This window comes from Eublepharis macularius, chromosome 2, assembly GCF_028583425.1.
Source record: "Eublepharis macularius isolate TG4126 chromosome 2, MPM_Emac_v1.0, whole genome shotgun sequence".
In the NCBI taxonomy this organism is placed as follows: Eukaryota; Metazoa; Chordata; class Lepidosauria; order Squamata; family Eublepharidae; genus Eublepharis; species Eublepharis macularius.
Genome location: NC_072791.1, coordinates 21,989,149 through 22,006,183, shown reverse-complemented (window position 1 = coordinate 22,006,183; position 17,035 = coordinate 21,989,149). Strand labels below are relative to the sequence as shown.

Sequence of the window (17,035 nt, the reverse complement as noted above, 5' to 3'; positions counted from 1 at the left end):
GAAGGAAGAGGCCTCCAAGGTTCAGACATTTGAGCTGCTACCTCCTGCAAAGTTTATCTGCCCCTCTTCCAAGCAGGGTTGCCAACCTCCAGGAGGAACCTGGAGTTCTGGAATTACAACTGATCCCCAGACTACTGGGATCAGTTCCCGTGGAGGAAGTAGTAGTTTTAGAGGGCAGGTTCTATGGCATCATATCCCTGCTGACCTCCCTCTCCTCCCAAAGCTCCATCCTTCCTGGCCAACCCCCCTCCCCTAATCTCTGGGGATTTCCCAGGTTGGAGTTGGCATGGCAACCCAACTTTCACATTACCGTCATCCATGTCTGCTTCTTTTCTTTCATGACATGGTCCTTACTGGAGAATTCTAAACACAGAGAGAGTAATTCTTTAGAGTCAAACTAGACTAGGGCAATGGCTAATGCCGCATGGGTGATTCTGCATGCGTATCACAGATATGCACAATATATTTTGAGTAAAGAATTTGGGTTTTCTTAATGAAGAAATGGGTGGTCCTTGCTTGCACTGCATATGAATAGCCCTCAGTGCAGCTTTATGAAATGTTATATGAGCGGTGCATCAACAGCATGGATTAATCCTAACCTGTAAGATCTGTTGTATCTTCAAATATTTAAGCTCTCTCTCCCTGCATTAAACTCTTTGGTCTCTCTCTCTCTCTTCCAGGCTTTGGACGGTGCATGTTCCATGGGGGAGATGGGGAGCAAAAATAGCCAGGTTTATTTCATTAATCCTTTATATGATGAAACAGAACTTCAGGCTTAAAAGAAAGCCATCCTGTGAAGATAACCCTACATCGTAGCGAATTCCTCCTGGACCGCTTTTGTTTGCAATTTTGTCTCAGTAGGCTCATCTCATTCACCAGGACAACTGTAAGGAATATCCAATTTATTTCTGTAGGCTAGAGCTGAAGAATTTCCTGATTCGAGTCTAGTAACACCTTAAAGACCAACAAGATTTTTGGGGTATAAGCTTTCAAGAATTAAAGCTCCCTTCTCCAGATACTAGATAAAGGGAGCTTTGACCCTTGAAATAGTACATCCTAAGGGAACTTTAGTAAAGAGTCCAGTAGCACCTTTAAGACTAACCAACTTTATTGTAGCATAAGCTTTCGAGAGCCACAGCTCTCTTCGTCAGATGCTCTTTACTATTTTGCTACTACAGACTAACACAGCTAACTCCTCTGGATCTAAGGGAACTTTGACCCTTGAAAACAGAGCTTTGTCTTTCGAAAGCTTATTCCCTGAAAATCTTGTTGCTCTTTAAGGTGTTTCTGGTCTCAAATCTTGTTGTTGTGTTGCAGACCAACATGACTACCCACCTAAAACTTTCCTGATGGATTGTGCCCAATGTCAGTTTGCCATTTACCTTTCTTAAAATATTTGCTAATTTTTGTTACAGGAAGACTAAAATCAGTTATTGTGCAGCGCTCAGGAATGATAACGGTTTGCAAGTGTACTTGTCATTGTTTCTAGAATTCACCCAAATCCAGCAGGAATTCTTATCCCAAGAAAAATATTTAAATCTAACTGTGCATCACTCATGTACCTGTTCCATTCCAGTTCTCTCAACTCTCAAGCAGTAACTATTACCCAAATAGAGAGGGTCTCTTTGTGAGTTGGGGGGATTAGAATTCAAGGAGATGCAGCAAGAGGGTATAACTGGGATTTCCACCAATGTATACCAGGATTGTTCCCTAAGAGAACTCTCAAATAAACAGGCAGAGGTTCTACAGCAAAAATTTCTTTATTAAAAGAGAAATAAAAGGCAAGCATACAGAAAATCACACACAGCATACACACAGCTAACTAAGAAAACAGTGAGGAAATGGAAAAGCAGTTTCAAGGAAGGCTATACACACCCATCTTGAAGAAGGAGGTTCATGGAGGAGCAGCAAAATAACCAGTGCTTCACAGAATAACAACAACAACATTTGATTTATATACTGTCCTTCAGGACAACTTAATGCCCACTCAGAGCAATTTACAGAGCGTATTATTATTATCCCCACGACAATCACCCTGTGAAGTGAGTGGGACTGAGAGAGCTCCAAGAGAGCTGTGACTGACCCAAGTCAACCTGCTGGCTTCAAGTGGAGGATTGGGGAATGAAACCTGGCTCTCCAGATTAGAGTCCTGCTGCTCTTAACCACTACACCAAGAGAAGGAGAGGGCTCAGACACACATCTGAGCCCATATGGCTCCATATGCATATGGATCCAGGGACACACACACTGAGCACATGACTGGACAGCCAAGTTATAAAGCAAAACATATCTTGGGGCAAGGCTGACGTCTTGCAGCCAAAAACAATTGCTTGATGGCTGTCTCTAGAGGTGGAACAATAAAGCAGGAAAGATTAGATTACTCTCTCGGATGGTTTGTAGGCAGAAATATGGCTTGACTACCTGGACAGAAACACGTTCATGTTCGCTGAATAGCCTGATCAGGTAAGATAGGTAAAGGGGAAGCACAGAAGAGTGTTGATGGGATTAAGCTGGGAATCTCCAAAGGGAGCCTCATTATCTCTAATTCTCTCTGGGGTGTGGGGGTCATTCAGTCAGTCTTTCCCCTATGACTCACGTCTTGGTAACTTTCCAGTCTCCAGGCCAGCTGGCATCTGCTCTGCCTGGAGCCAGGCAGTGTCTGGGACTTCTGGCAAGGTGTTTTACGATATTTCATATCCATAAACTGCTCTTTTAGTATGAGAATCTGACTGCTAACATAACAGTGAGTGTAATATGATCAATATTATCTGAGATCTTTTAATCTCATTTATTTCAATGGGGAGTTTACAGTTTAGCCATTGAAATCCAAAAGTGCTTATGATCAATGGGATAGCAGCTAGTGTTTCTAGCGATACAGAGAAGAATTCACAGTCTGGGTCTGTTCAGAAATTTGACATTTTCTCATCACAGGTCTGAATCTGGAGAAATGATATTCTAAATGAAAGTGCTAAATATGTGCTGGAGTGGGGCTGTCTGATACAGTTACCAGTATCACCAGCTAAAAGGATTCGGGGAAGGGAAGAACCTCCATTTAAAATCCTGGCAAGTTGCCACCACTTAGAGTAGACCATACTGACTTTAGTAGACCAATGGACTGAAGACAGCTTCATGTGTTCAGGCTTTAAATTACGAAAGTAGGTGCATTCTCATCTCCCCATTGCCTTTCTAGCATCCTATTTTCTTACAAACTCATGAGAACGATTTCCATTTCCTGTTCCTACCTTCCTCTTTGTCTTCCTTCTTCTTCCGTTCCTGTTTACATCCTACTATTTCAAATCCACATTCTCCCCTCTCCCGCCCAGGGTCATGCTGGATGGCTTGACTGAATATTGCTTCTGTTTTATTTCCAACACTTTCTTCATTTTTGCATTCATTTGTTTTCATTTTCCACTGGGGAAATCCATGTCCGGCTGTAGCATTTTTTTATTGTCCATCCAACTCGGATGAAACTTTGAGAGACCGTGTTCCTTGCCCAAAGGATTGTACCGATAAATTTCAGATAAGGACCATTTAAATTCTCATTGCAGTGTGAGTGGAAGCAAACATTTGGCATCCTAAGAGCCAAGCTACAAGAGACGAATTACAAGAGGAGGAACATGTAAAAGAAGTCGCAATGTTAGCAGGGAAACTGAGTTTTAAAAGAGATTGAAAGGCTATGTTAATTTCCCCTATCTACAGAGCCAGGGAGATGGCTGCTCAGAGAGTTTAATTTCCTCTTTGCCTCTGGAAGGCCCTGTCAGTTTCACCTCCCCTTCTATGAGGCAAAGAGGAAATTAACAAATCCTCTGAGCAGCAATTTCCCTGGCTCTGTAGAGAGAGGAAATTGACAAAGCCTTCTGATCTCTTTTAAAACTCAGCTTCCCAGCTAACACCGCAACTCCCTTCACGTGTGTGTCCTCGTGTAATTCGTCTCTTGTAGCTTAGCTCTCAGTGTAAGCACAGGGAGGCATTTCGCCTCTCCCAAAATACTGACATTACAGAGGGAACACAGGGAGGCATTTGGCAGTCTAGGAAAGGAAGAGTTACGGAGGAAGGATGTGGAGGAATTTGTACCTCAGGAAAGGAAGGCAGAGTTAAAGGGGGGGGGGGACAGGGAAGCATTCGGCACCCCAGGAAAGGCAGGTACTATGGCCATCTGAGGCATAACTTCCTATCTCATTGTTCAAACAGCTTGGTGGAAAACACCTCCGTTGCCCGTGTCGATGCTATGTCAACAGGATATTATGAGGACACTGAGTTTTGCTTTGTAATACTGACCGCGCCCATTGCATTTAATATATAGTGTGCAATGCTGTCAGAATGTGTCATGGCGTCATCATCTGGCCCGTGCAGCCTAGTGGAGACAGTAACAAGTAAGTGGAAGTGAGAGGGTTGGGTTTAAATCGCCAGTGACCCGTATGGCTCACTGGGTTTTTATTTGTTTATTTATCCGCTCACCCCACAAGCGGGCTCTGAGCAGATTACAACAATATAAAATTTAAAACATGGGAGCATAAAACTAAAATCACAATAAATATCATTAAAATAGCAGTGCACAGATAAATGCTCTGCTGTCTTAATGATATTTGCGATTGGCTAGTCAGTAGCTCTTTGTAGAAAGGATTCAGGCCCATTCACACAATAGCTGTGATCACCTGAGATGAAACCACTCCTTAGAGTGGTGTAATGGTTAATGGTTAGAGTATCACAGTAGGATCTGGAAGACCCCACTCTGCCATGGAAGCTTTCTGGGTGACCTTGGACCAGTCACGCACATATAGCATAACCTACCTTACAAGGTTGATCTGAGGGTAAAAGGAGAAAAGCCACTTTGGGTAATGACTGGGGATAAAAGTGGAGTATAAACGATGTGACATAAATAAAGGTTGCTGGAGAAGGTTTGAGTAGATACTACTGGGTGGATGGACCATAGTCTTTGTGGAAGACATTGGCTTGGATCCCCTAGTGCATTTCCTCAGATGGAAAGCTTGCCACTCATGGTATGTGATGTTCTCAACTCTCCCCTCCTGCTGCAGCCCCAAATGCTGTTTTGGGGTCCCCTGTCTGTAGAGTTGCCAGCCTAGAAGGACCTAGAAGCATGTCCACTACCTCCACTGTGGGCTCATCACTTCGTCAGCTTGTGTTCAGCTTTGGGCTCCGGGAAAGGAATATAGATGAGAAGAGAGCTTGGTCTCCGTTACACTTGGACTTTTGTTTGCCTGGGCTTCTCTGTGGTGGTCGACCTTCTGTGCAGTTAATATCTGTGGCATTTGCCACTTGGAAAATGATGCCCTCATCTGTCATTGTTCCATTGTATTGATTGTGGATTAGTATTGATATATATGCTGCTTGCAAATTGAATGCATCAACACCTAGCTGTTCTAGATAAATGTCATATATTTTGTTTAAAGTTTTGGCATATGTATGTTATTTAACAGCTGTACGGTGTATTGTTAATATTGTGGGTCATCTAGACCTGACCACGGTAGGTCTATTGTTTGCTTTCAGCCTAGAAGGACCAGCAGGAGGAAAGGGGAGGGACAGTGTTGCATCAATGGCATGATGTCACTTCCAGAAAATACCCAGAAGTGACATCAGCACGACAAATATGATGCTTTAGGATTCTCTTGGATCCACTGGAACGTTTCTGTGGACGGAAGGATTTCTGCCCTTGGAGACCCACTTTTTTGCCTCCTTCCATATGCTGAAGACCAAACTGCCCCCTGAAATACTATCCCTGGGAGACTAGTAGGGAGGCCAGGTCTCCCATTCCTCTGCCCATCACCACTCAGCAGGCAAGTGGTGGAAAATGCCTGAAAATCTGGCGTCCTGCCATCGTGATGTTACTTCCAGCAAATACGTGGAAGCGATGTCACTGTGCCAAATGCGCCACTTGAGGATTTGCCAGAAACTCTTTGTGACTTTGGTACCTGGTATCTACAGACCTGGTCTCACTACTTGTCTCCCAGGGGCAGCACTTTAGGGGGATTTTTAGCCTTCAAAGGAGGGAGGCAAGAAAGTTGCTCTCCAGGGGTAGAAATCTCTCCATCCACGGAAACGCTCCAGTGGATCCAAGACATTATCAGGGTTCATATGCAATTCCACAGCGTTTTCAGCAATGCAGCAGGAAGCCACATCAACATTTTCAGGAAATTTTGCCAGAAGTATTCCCTTGCCAACAAAATGTAGTCATATATCAAGACACTCTTAAAGATCCAGTCCACAAAAATGCAGGTGCTTTTTCTCCATGAAAGCTTTGAAAAATTCACATATTTTCCCTTGTTGTGCTTGGCTCAGCATCAGAGGGCTGCATACGAAGCCAAGCAGTGATTTGTGTGCCTTGAGAAATAGCCTCCACACAGCCGCAGATACGTTTCAAAGTCATGTGCTGTTCCGTTGGCTCCTCTTATAGAGATTATCAGGATTCTCCAGGCAGACTTCTTGGTGACTATACCTCTCCCTCAATCTTTTTACTTAAAACAGCCAGAATTCTCCGATTTCTCATTTCAGATTACTGGAGCCTGACATTTGCTTTTTATAGACTTCTTTGGGATTCCCCAAGTGGTTTCCTGATGTCGGCAAATAAATGTGTTAGTACCATGAAAAAAGGCAGCGAGAAAGGGAAAATGTAACCCATCATATACATAACAAAGGTTGCCAATCTACATGCAGGGCCTAAACTAGGAATGGGCAATCAAAAATAGGTATTTTTTGGGATGCAGGTGTCAGGAAAGCCATATATATTGGTATTCCTGATATCTGAGTCCTGTTATACTCGACTTGTATTAGGATCTTTTTTTTTCAGGATTCTGAAATTAATGTCATCCATTACTCCTTATGGGGGAATCTTTCGGGTGGGGGAGGGGGCTGGAGGGATTGTTTTTGAAGCAAATTACACCAAAATTGCAGTGGAGTGCAAAGACCTTGCCAATTTTCAAGAAGAATAGGTGAAGGGGTCCAATTTTATGGGCCCTTGAACAAAGAGATCCCAGCTACTTTCCATTGTTACATATGGGGGAGAAATTCAATGCTTTCTCCAGGGCAAAGAATCCTTGGCCAAACACATGAGAGCAACCACTGATCAGAAAGACCCTATAAAGCCTAACAGAACCAATGCCAAACTAGACAATCCCAAAAGAACCAACCTAACAGCAGACAATGGAAGTCCCACATTCCAAAAACAAATCTTCCCCAAATCTATAGTCAGTAGCAGCATCTTGTTTCCCCTCTCTGTACAGCTTCCCCAGGCCAAAACCCCCCACAAAAACCATGGAGCGGGGAAGGAGGCAAGGCAGTTCTCACAGAATCATGATCATTCTCTCATAGATCACATGAAATAATAGTGATTGGACAGACAATTAAGCTCCCCCCATTCGCTTGTAAGAACTGCCTTCTTCCCCTTCCCCTTTTTTGCCCAGGAATTGTGAAAATAAGAAAAACAAGCTGCTGCTTTGAAATGGTGGACCTGGTTAATCAAGAATATTTTCAGGATTAATCAGGACTGCTCATACTGATATATCTGAGAATCCCAGATATGATCAGGATTCCCAAATATACCCCAAACTACTGATAAGATAGATACGGAGACTGAGGATTCAAACTTGGGTATTTCTAGATCAGCATCAGGCAGTCTCACCCAGGGGTCCCCATCCTTTTTGGAGCTTGCGGGGAAATTTGGAATTCTGATACAGTATGGTAGGCACGGCTACAAAATGGCTGCCACAAAATGGCTGCTGCAGGAGGCAGAACCAGCCACAAAATGGCTGCCACATCTTATCTTCAGTAGTACAGTGAAGATCCTTGTGCTGTGGTGGCAGCTTCTGCCAAAGCAATATTTTTAAAAATCTGCACAGCCAATCAAATCTTCATTGACCTATCAGAAACCCTGCAGGGCAAAAGCCCCTCCTGGTTCCAACCACTTTCTAAAAACAATTGACGGGCACCAGGAAATAGGTTGGAGGGACAGTGGTGCCCATGGGCACCACATTGGGGATCCCTGCTCTAACCACTACATCATAGCAGTTAGCAATAAATGGGCAGGTGTGAGGAGATATTGCAAAGAGAAGCCAGTCTGAAACAATGACCAAAGTGCTACCAACCCATATGGAGTAGAATGAGGACTACACCAACTGTAGATGAGCAGAGCAGGGCAAACAAAACATCTAATCCAGGGTGGTGGAGTGTGATCTGCAGAACTCTTTAACTTCTGTAAAGGGTAGGTCATGCTTAGCTACATTTATACACTCCAGTATATCTGATGAAGTGGGCTCTGATTTTAAAAAGCTGATGCTGGAATCGGCTTTGTTAATCTTTAAGGTGCCACCGGACTCCTTTTTTTTCTAAGGGCAGCACTAGAGCATAGAGTTTGTCAGCGGGGTTTGGGTGGATAACAGCATCCGGTAAAGGCTTCTCTGTTTCTCCCAAACACAAGTAGCTCTTTTCTCACACTGAGCATTTCAACAGAAGGTTTGAATTTAAAATGGCCAGGCACTAAATCGTCCCTGTATGCAACCAGTGAGTACACAATGGCACCTTAGTGCTGGGAGGCAGGCTGCAGAGGCAAGACGGTTTGTGTTTGTGATAGCAGCTAGGAGCCCTCTTCATTTCCCCATGACTTTGGAACTCATTTTGACATATATCATGAGCCCTGCCAGAATGTGACAGCTACTCTATAGCATTTAAAAGCATTACACACCTGTCTCTGGGATAATGGCTCACTGGAGATGTTCTGGCAAAAATTGAATTTGTCTTCCAATATGTTTCCTGGCTAGATCCGATATATCTCCCTCCCCCAACAGTTTCTGCACAGGCTGGTTTACTGGCATAAATGCGAGCTGGAAAAACAACAAAGATCACGTTTGCAATGTCCTTGGGGAAAGGACAGGGCTGCCCAAGTGCCGTAATCCTAGAACTTGGGGGCACCCGATGAAGTCGATGAGTAGGAGATTCAGGATGGACAAAAGGAAGTACTTCTCAACAGGTAAATAAATCGTGGACTTCACTGCCAGTGGACGTAGTGATGGTTATGAGCTCTAAAAAGGGTTTGACAGATTCATGGATTCAATGGCTACTCCTCATGGTAACTAATGGGAACCTCCATATTTAGAGGCAGCAAACTTCTCTGAATACCAGTGGTAGGAGTCACCATCAGAGAAGGTTATGGCTTCTATGTTCTTTCATGTTAGTCTAGGGCAAGTGGTTGGCCATTGTAAGGTACAAATTCAGAAGAATCTTAAAGACCAACAAGATTTCCAGGGTGTAAGCTTTCAAGAGTCAAAGAGTCTCTCTACATAAGACCAGGGGTGTGCAGCCCCAAAAGATTCCGGTTTCCTGCTTCAGGTTTACCTGAAGCGGGGGGGGGGGGGATTGGAAATACCATCATTCCAAAGCGGCAAGCTGCTTCAGAATTATGGTATTTATACTTGCTTTGGTATGCTCCGTAAATATTCAGAGCATACCTAAGTGAGAGGGAGCAACGCCCCCCCCCACTTCCCACTCCTGGGGCAACCCCTCCACCCCCACCCACATACCTGGCTGTCAGGAAGGGTGATCAGCTGGGCAGCGGGCTCGTGCTGTGCCACCGCCGTGGCGGGCTGCAACAGTAGCGGTGATGTGGTGGTGGTGGTGGTGCGGCAGCGGTGGCAGCGCGGCAGCAGCAAGTTGGCTGCGATGGCCTGGAGCTGGCTCCGCCTCTGCTGCCACTCTGTGGCCCTGCAGGGCAGTGGGGAGGGCTGGAGCAGCCTCCGCCAGCCGTTCCTGTCCCTCAAATGGCTACTACGGCAGCCATTTGGGGGGCAGGAAGGGCTTTCTCCGCCTCCGCTTCTGCTCTGCGGCCCCGCAGGGCGGCGGGGACAGCTGGAGCCACCGCTGCCACTGACTGCAAGGTAAGTGGTGGTGGTGGGATGGGGGGCTGGGGCTGGGGCTGGGGAGCCCTGGCTGGGGGTGGGTTGATGTTTAAACTCAGCACCGAAGCTTTCCAAAGCATTACGAATGCTTCGGAAAGCTTTGATTTGGGATTTCTGAATTGGGGCCAGCATGCCCTAATTAGGACATCCTGAATCTTTATGGATCGGGTCCAATTCGGGTATTTTACCCAAATCAGAAACCCAAAGCGCACATCCCTACACAAGACACCTTACCTAGAGATGCTCAAGTGAACCTCATTTCACATGTCTCCCCTTCAACTTTCCATGCACTCACTCGCACAGTCAGACTTCAATTTGCTCCATGTGAATACATTCACCCGTTCGATAACAGTTCCTTCTCAACTGCTAAAGGTATCCCAGTTTCCCCTATATCCATTCATTAAAATGCAGATCTTGACATTTTCTCACATCTTAAAAATGCAAATAGGTGAGTTAAAGGATACATTATTTATTCTCACAGTGAAAACAGAGCTGAATTGGCACTTTCCCCTCCGGATTCACTTGTCGATGCAATAGGGTTGCCAGCTCCAGGTTGGGAAATTGCTGGAGATTTGGGGGTGAAGCCTGGATAGAGTGGGGTTTGGAGAGAGGAGGGACCTCAATGGGGTATAATGCCATAGAGCTAGGGTTCCCAGGTGCCCAACGGTGGTGGGCAAACTCCTGGGGATTTGCCCCCTTGTCTGCCAATCGCTGGGGGATCAGTGGGAGGGGGCATGCTCCGGGAGCTTGCCCGCCACCAGCAGGCAACTCAGGAGCACATGTCACACGTGTGCTCCCACCTGGCATGGCAACGTCACTTCTAAGTGATGTCATTGCACTGGCTGCGGAAGGATTCCCATGCTTCGTTTGGGGCCGATTTGGGCCTCAAACAGGCCGGATCGTTCCCGTGCAGAGCGCAGGAGTGCTTTTGCCACATGCCCAACATGGTGATGTCACTTCTCTAAGTGACATCATTGCGCTGGCTGTGGGACCGCTCCCATTCTTCATTTGGGGCCGATTTGGGCCCCAAATGGGCTGGATCATCCCCATGCAGAGCGTGGTAGTGCTCTTGCGTCTGGCACAACGTCACTCACGGAAGTGACGTTGACATGCACCCAATGTGCACCCGCCGGGAGGATAGAGGGACCTGGCAACCCTACATAGAGCCCACCCTTCAAAGCCGCCTTTTTTCCTCCGGGGCAACTGATCTCTGTGGCCTGGATATCAGTTGTAATTCCAGGAGATCTCCAGCTATCACCTGGAGATTGGCAAGCCTAGGATGCAATCACACAAAGGCAGCTCCCATAGAAACAGTATTCACATGCTCCGAGCACGTGAATTGAGGACCACACGTAAAATCCTGCATTTGAACATCCCTAGGTACTTAGTAACACCCAAATCTCCCTTTGCCAGTTGGACACTGTGTGAAACAGGATGCAGGATTAGATGGACCACTGGTCTAAAGAAGAAGGACTGTTCTTATTTGGGAAACAAAATCCTAGGGGCCCAGCTCTCCCATGGAATTGGGCAAGTGATGTGATTTGGTTTCATTTAATGGTTACATTGGGTTTGGCGCCAATCTCCAGGTGGGGGCTGGCGATCTCCTGGAATTACAACTGATCTCCAGATGACAGAGAATTGTTCCCCTGAAGAAATGGCTGTTCTGGAGGCTGGACCTTATGCTGGCATTATACTCTACCAAGATTCCTTCCCCCTACCCAAACCCTACTCTTCCCAGGCTCCATCCGTGTTGTATCTTGAACGCCATAACACGCCAGCTTTATATATTAATAACGGGTTTTATTCATCTCTCACTCAGGCTCAGCCTGCATTTTTAGTCAACCTCTCAGTCTCAGTCAAGCCTCAGCAACCTCCAATTTGTTATAGGAGCCCAGAAGGGCCAAGACTGAAGAACACACAAAGCAGAAAGCTGTCCCCTAGAGGCTGCTTGTACACACTACAGCAACCTCCAAATCTCCAGGGATTTCCCAACCAGGCTTGGCAACTCTGTTTGGGTGTGTGCATTGGGACTAACAAGAAACTTTGCCTGTAGGGGAGAGACACTATCGTGCAGGGGTTAAAGTGAATGGCTAGGATTTGAGGAGCCCCAAGATGAAACTCCTCCTCTACCATGGAAGCTCACTTGGTAACCTTGAACCAGTTTTCCTTTCTGAGCCTAACTTACTTCACAGGTTTGCTCTTGTAATAATAAAATGGAGGAGGGGAAAATGATGTTGGGTCTCTGTTGGAGAGAAAAGTGAGATATAAATATGTAAGCAAATGAGCAAACAATGTGATTGTGAGTTTCTCTTGAGCATCTAAATCATAGGCTTTTAACGTGGAGTGTTATAAACTTCAAGGGGCCTACATTGGAAGTGCATGTCAAAGGAATAAATCTCAAGTTAAAAAAAGAGCACAAAAGTCGGGTGGGTATTCACTCTGATTTGGAGGCCAGCTTTTGTGATAAGCATGGTAAATGAGTTAACTTGGCACGTGATGCTGACATAACCAACTAGTGGGCCTTTTTCTACTGCCCTGCTTCCTTCTGGCTCACGGGAGGTTACATATGCATGGTGTTGTAGAAGATATTTGCCATATGCAGATTCAAATAATCGGCTTTACACCAGAGCCAGGGCTTTTTTTCAGCAGGAACTCGGTGGAACGGAGTTCCGGAACCTCTTGAAAATGGTCACATGGCTGGTGGCCCCGCCCCCTGATCTCCAGATGGAGGGGAGTTTAGATTGCCCTCCGTGCTGCTCCAGTGGCCCAGAGGGCAATCTCAACTCCTCTCTGTCTGGAGATCAGGGGGCGGGGCCACCAGCCATGTGACCATTTTCTCCGAGGGCTACCCAATGAGTTCCACCACCTCTTTCCCCAGAAAATAAGCCCTGACCAGAGCTATGTCCGTGTGTGTAGGGGAAGGGTTGTGCTCCATTGGAGCAGCAAAAGAAGAAAGCCCTAGTAGCAGTAGAATTTATTAATGGAGTTGCCAATGCCATCCTCCAGGTGGAGCCTGGAAAATTCTTAGAATTACAACTGATCTCCAGACTACAGAAATAAATTCCCCAGGAGAAAATGGCTGCTTTGGAGGATGGACTCTATGGCATTATACTGTACTGAAGTCCCTCCTTCCCCAAACCCTGCCCTCCCCAGGCTCCATCCCCAAAATTTCAAGGAATTTCCTAATCTACAGTTGGCCAAAAAAGAAGAAGAAGAAGAAATGAAAAGACCTTACTAGTCTTAACACAAGACTGTCCCATCATGGAAAGAACCATTTCCTCCATGCACACCCCAATACAGTTTCAATAAATGATTGGAGGAAACCATCACCAACCAGGGTTGCCTACTCCGGGTTTGCAAATCCCTGGAGATTTTGGGGTGCAGCCTAAAGAAGGCAAGGTTTGTGGAGGGGAAGGAGCTAAGCAGGGTATAATGCCAGAGTTCCCCCTCCAAAGTATCCATTTTCTCTAGGGTAACCAATCTCTGTCATCTGGAGCTCAATTAACTCCAGGAGACCCCACTGGAGGTTGGTATCCCTACCATCACCTCTTGAAGTTAACTAGAGCTTCTGTAGCATAGTGGTTAAGTGGCTGGGCTGAAAATCAGTACTCTGCTGGTTTGAAACCCATTACTGCCACAAACTTACCAGGTGGCCTTGGGTAAGCCCCTCCTCTTAGCCCCAGCTCCCCAGCTATATTGTGGGGATAATAACAACACTAACTTGGTTCACTGCTCTAAGTGGGGCACTAACCTGTCTAGAAGAGTGGTATATAACCTCAGTTGTCATTATCATCATCATCATCATCATCTTCTTGGGGCTAAGAGTCAATTGCCATTTTCAGCTGTCTTCCGCCTTTTTAAAAGATCTTGCTCTTCATTCCTAAACTGCTCTTTCAACTCAGAGAAGCAGAAAGAGCAGTTTGGCAGGTACGGGGACCACCTTTGAGAAGGCAATGTGGGATGGGAGCAAATGGGTTCACAAGTGGTACCCCCCTGGGTACCACTGGCCGAGGGCAGGGGGGGTCTGGTGCATATTTTCTTGAACTCTCTTCCCAACAGCACTTGCTTTCCACTTCATTATGTTCAAAACAGGTTTTATATAGGATTTGAGAGATCAGCTGTGGGCTTTTTCATGCTATGTGAATGCAGGGTTGTAGGCAGGGCGTTTCTTCTGGAAAAAGAGGGGGTGGAACTCAATGGTGGAACTTAAGACCACACAATGATGTCACTTTGGGTCAGCTGGAACAAGGGGGGAGTTTTTTAAAGTTTAAATTGCCCTCTTGAAAATGGTCACGCGGCCGGTGGCCCCGCCCCCTGATCTCCAGACAGAGGGGAGTTTAGATCGTCCTCCGCGCCGCTCCAGCAGTGCAGAGGGCAATCTAAACTCCCCTCTGTCTGGAGATCAGGGGGCGGGGCCACCGGCCACGTGACCATTTTCAAGAGGTGCCGGAACTCCGTTCCACCACGTTCCAGCTGAAAAAATGCCCTGGTTGTAGGTAGGGTTGCCAGCTCCGAGCTGGGAAATTCCTGGAGATTTGGGGGGGGGGGAACCTGGAGAAGGCAGGGTTTAGGGAGGGAAAGGACCTCAGCATGATATAATTCCATAGAATCCACCCTCCAAAGCAGTCATTTTATCCAGGTGAACTGATCCCTGTGGTCTGGGGATCAATTGTAAATCCAGGAGATCTCCAGCCACCACCTGGAGGCTGACAAACCTAGTTGTAGGGAATGTAGATAAATCCTTGATCTTGCTCCCATGCCTTGACATTAAGCAGTAGGTGCTACTCTTTGTTTTATTTCCATACCAGGAAAAAGCTTCACCTGGTTAACTTCTGCACTGCATGCTATGGCTACAGGCAGAGGCAGGGTTTTTGTTTTTTTTAAGTTGGCAGCCCTATGGGACAAGATTGCATTAACTATCCAAAACAGTCCTTTCAGTGCCCTCCTGCAATCTTCCTTTCTGCATTTTTATTCTATATCTTGTGGTTTCCAGTGTCAGAGCAAAACATATTTATTGTGTGCTGAAGAAGGACTTCAGCTATGGGCCAAGAAAAGAAAAACAATAATTACAGGGATAGTTGCCCGGCTCAGCAGCAAAAATACCATTTCTCAGCCAGTTTCACTGGAAAAAAAGAAAATTCTCCTACAAATGCGACAGAGCAAAATCTAGTCTGAGTCTCAGGAAGATGTTTTGATCGAAGGAGATGAGGTGTCAGAGAAAACACGACAAAATGTAAAGTCTGACAACAGGAAGACACTTTCGGTCGGCATAAATCAGGGCCAGGTTAGCCCCTGGGTATTTGGGAATCAGGATTTCCTCTGCAAGTGAGGATTAATTCAAAATGCATTAGCAGCAGCGGAGAGAGCTTAAGGTCACTTGCTGAAAAGATTTTAATTAAAGCAGTGATCAGTTCTGTCAGCCTGCTAACAAAGCACATTCTGTTCTCTTCCTGGGGGAGACACGTTCCATCACCCAAGAAGAAATGTTGCAAGGACTCGGGACAGGTTCAAAAGGGGAGAGGGCCTGTCTGGGGAAATCAGGAGGCCCTGATGAGCTATCGGTTTCCTTTCTGTTGATACACATCGTGTGACACCGAAAAGGCTCCAACTAGCAGTGACACCCTGTACAAGGTAACCTCACCCCAAAGGGATGCAATTGGTCCCACTCCCCACTCCTCCAAAGCAGAGTGCTGGTGTCCCTTGCAGGAAAACCCAGGCCATGCTTGCTCACAGAGGCGCCCAAAATGACTGCTGCAAAAGGGGCTGAAAAAGCTGAGCTGTAGCAGATACATCCATCACTCTGGACACACTGGAGTGGGGCATATGTGCTTGCCCATTTTTCTGGGAGCTGAGAATCTTCACCTCTGTTTTCTGTAGCAACCATGTCCTTTCTGTGCCAATAGATGGGTAGAGACTGTGAGACAGCATCAGCATGGGAATAAGAATAGTCTACCTTAAGGCTGACAGTCACAGAGGAGTCTTATGATTTCGTAAAATCATAGAATTGATTGGAAGATGCTGGAAGGGACCTCTAGGGCCATCTAGTCCAACCCTCTGCACAATGCAGGAAATTCACAACTCCCCCCCCCAACTGCCCCAGTGACCTCTGCTCCATGCCCAGAAGATGGCAAAATACCTCCAGGATCCCTAGCCAACTGGCCTGTGGAAAATTGCTACCTGACCCCAAGGTGGCGATTGGCATTACCCTGGGTATGTAAGAAAGCCACAAGAACTAAGCACTGGTGTAACCCTTCCTGCCCTCCCCCTCATGATCTGCCCAGGTTCACAGACTCAGCATTGCTGTCAGGTGGCCATCTAGCCTCTGCTTGAAAACCTCCAAAGAAGGAGAGCCCACCACCTCCTGAGGAAGCCTGTTCCACTGAGGGACCGCTCTAATTGTCAGGAAGTTCTTCCTAATGTTAACCAAAAGCTATTTCGGTTTAATTTCAAGCCATTGGTTCTGGTCCAACCTTCTGGGGCAGCAGAAAACAAAACTGCACCATCCTCTATATGACAACCCTTCAACTACTTGAAGATGGTTATCATATCACCTCTCAGTCGTCTCCTCTCCAGGCTAAACATACCAAACTCTTTCAACCTTTCCTTACTGCATTTGGTGTCCAGACCCCTCACCATCTTCACTGCTCTCCCCTGAACATGTTCCAGCTTGTCTATATCACTCTTAAAATGTGGTGCCCAAGGAGGAGACAGTAAAGAAATGGCTGACATTAAAAAAAAAATATAGCAAATCACATGCATCTGCTTTATACTGAATCAGACCTTTCAGTCCATCAAGACTAAAAGCTGTTGAGATTATAGTATCTCGTATTAGCCCTCCTCCCTGTTTGTGTGTTTATGTTTTGTTTTAAATATTTTATACATATTTGTATTTTAAACAGTTTTTTAAAAAATTTTTTATTTTTAATTGCTTACAATAGCTAACAATACAAAGGGAAAGAAGGGGGGCAGAGGGAAGGAAAGAAAAAAAACCATATAACAACACTACACTACAAATAATGCTTTCCCTTCATACTGCCATTGTTTAGTATTAAAACTTTGTAAAATACTGATGGAATGGTTGACCTTGCAAAATACAAATTACAATCCAAATTAAATCTTCCTCCCCCCCC

The 17,035-nt window shown here is 45.9% G+C and overlaps 1 protein-coding gene across 1 annotated transcript in view; it reads left to right on the top strand.

Annotated features, from left to right (window-relative positions):
- The window catches only part of AMN (amnion associated transmembrane protein), a 73,969-nt gene extending 70,362 nt beyond the window's left edge, over window positions 1-3,607 (top strand). The window contains exon 12 of the mRNA XM_054970180.1: window positions 681-3,607. Coding sequence (XP_054826155.1) covers window positions 681-779 — 99 coding nt within the window. The 3' untranslated portion in view covers window positions 780-3,607. The remainder of the gene's footprint in view (window positions 1-680) is intronic.
- The last annotated feature ends 13,428 nt before the right edge of the window (window positions 3,608-17,035 follow it).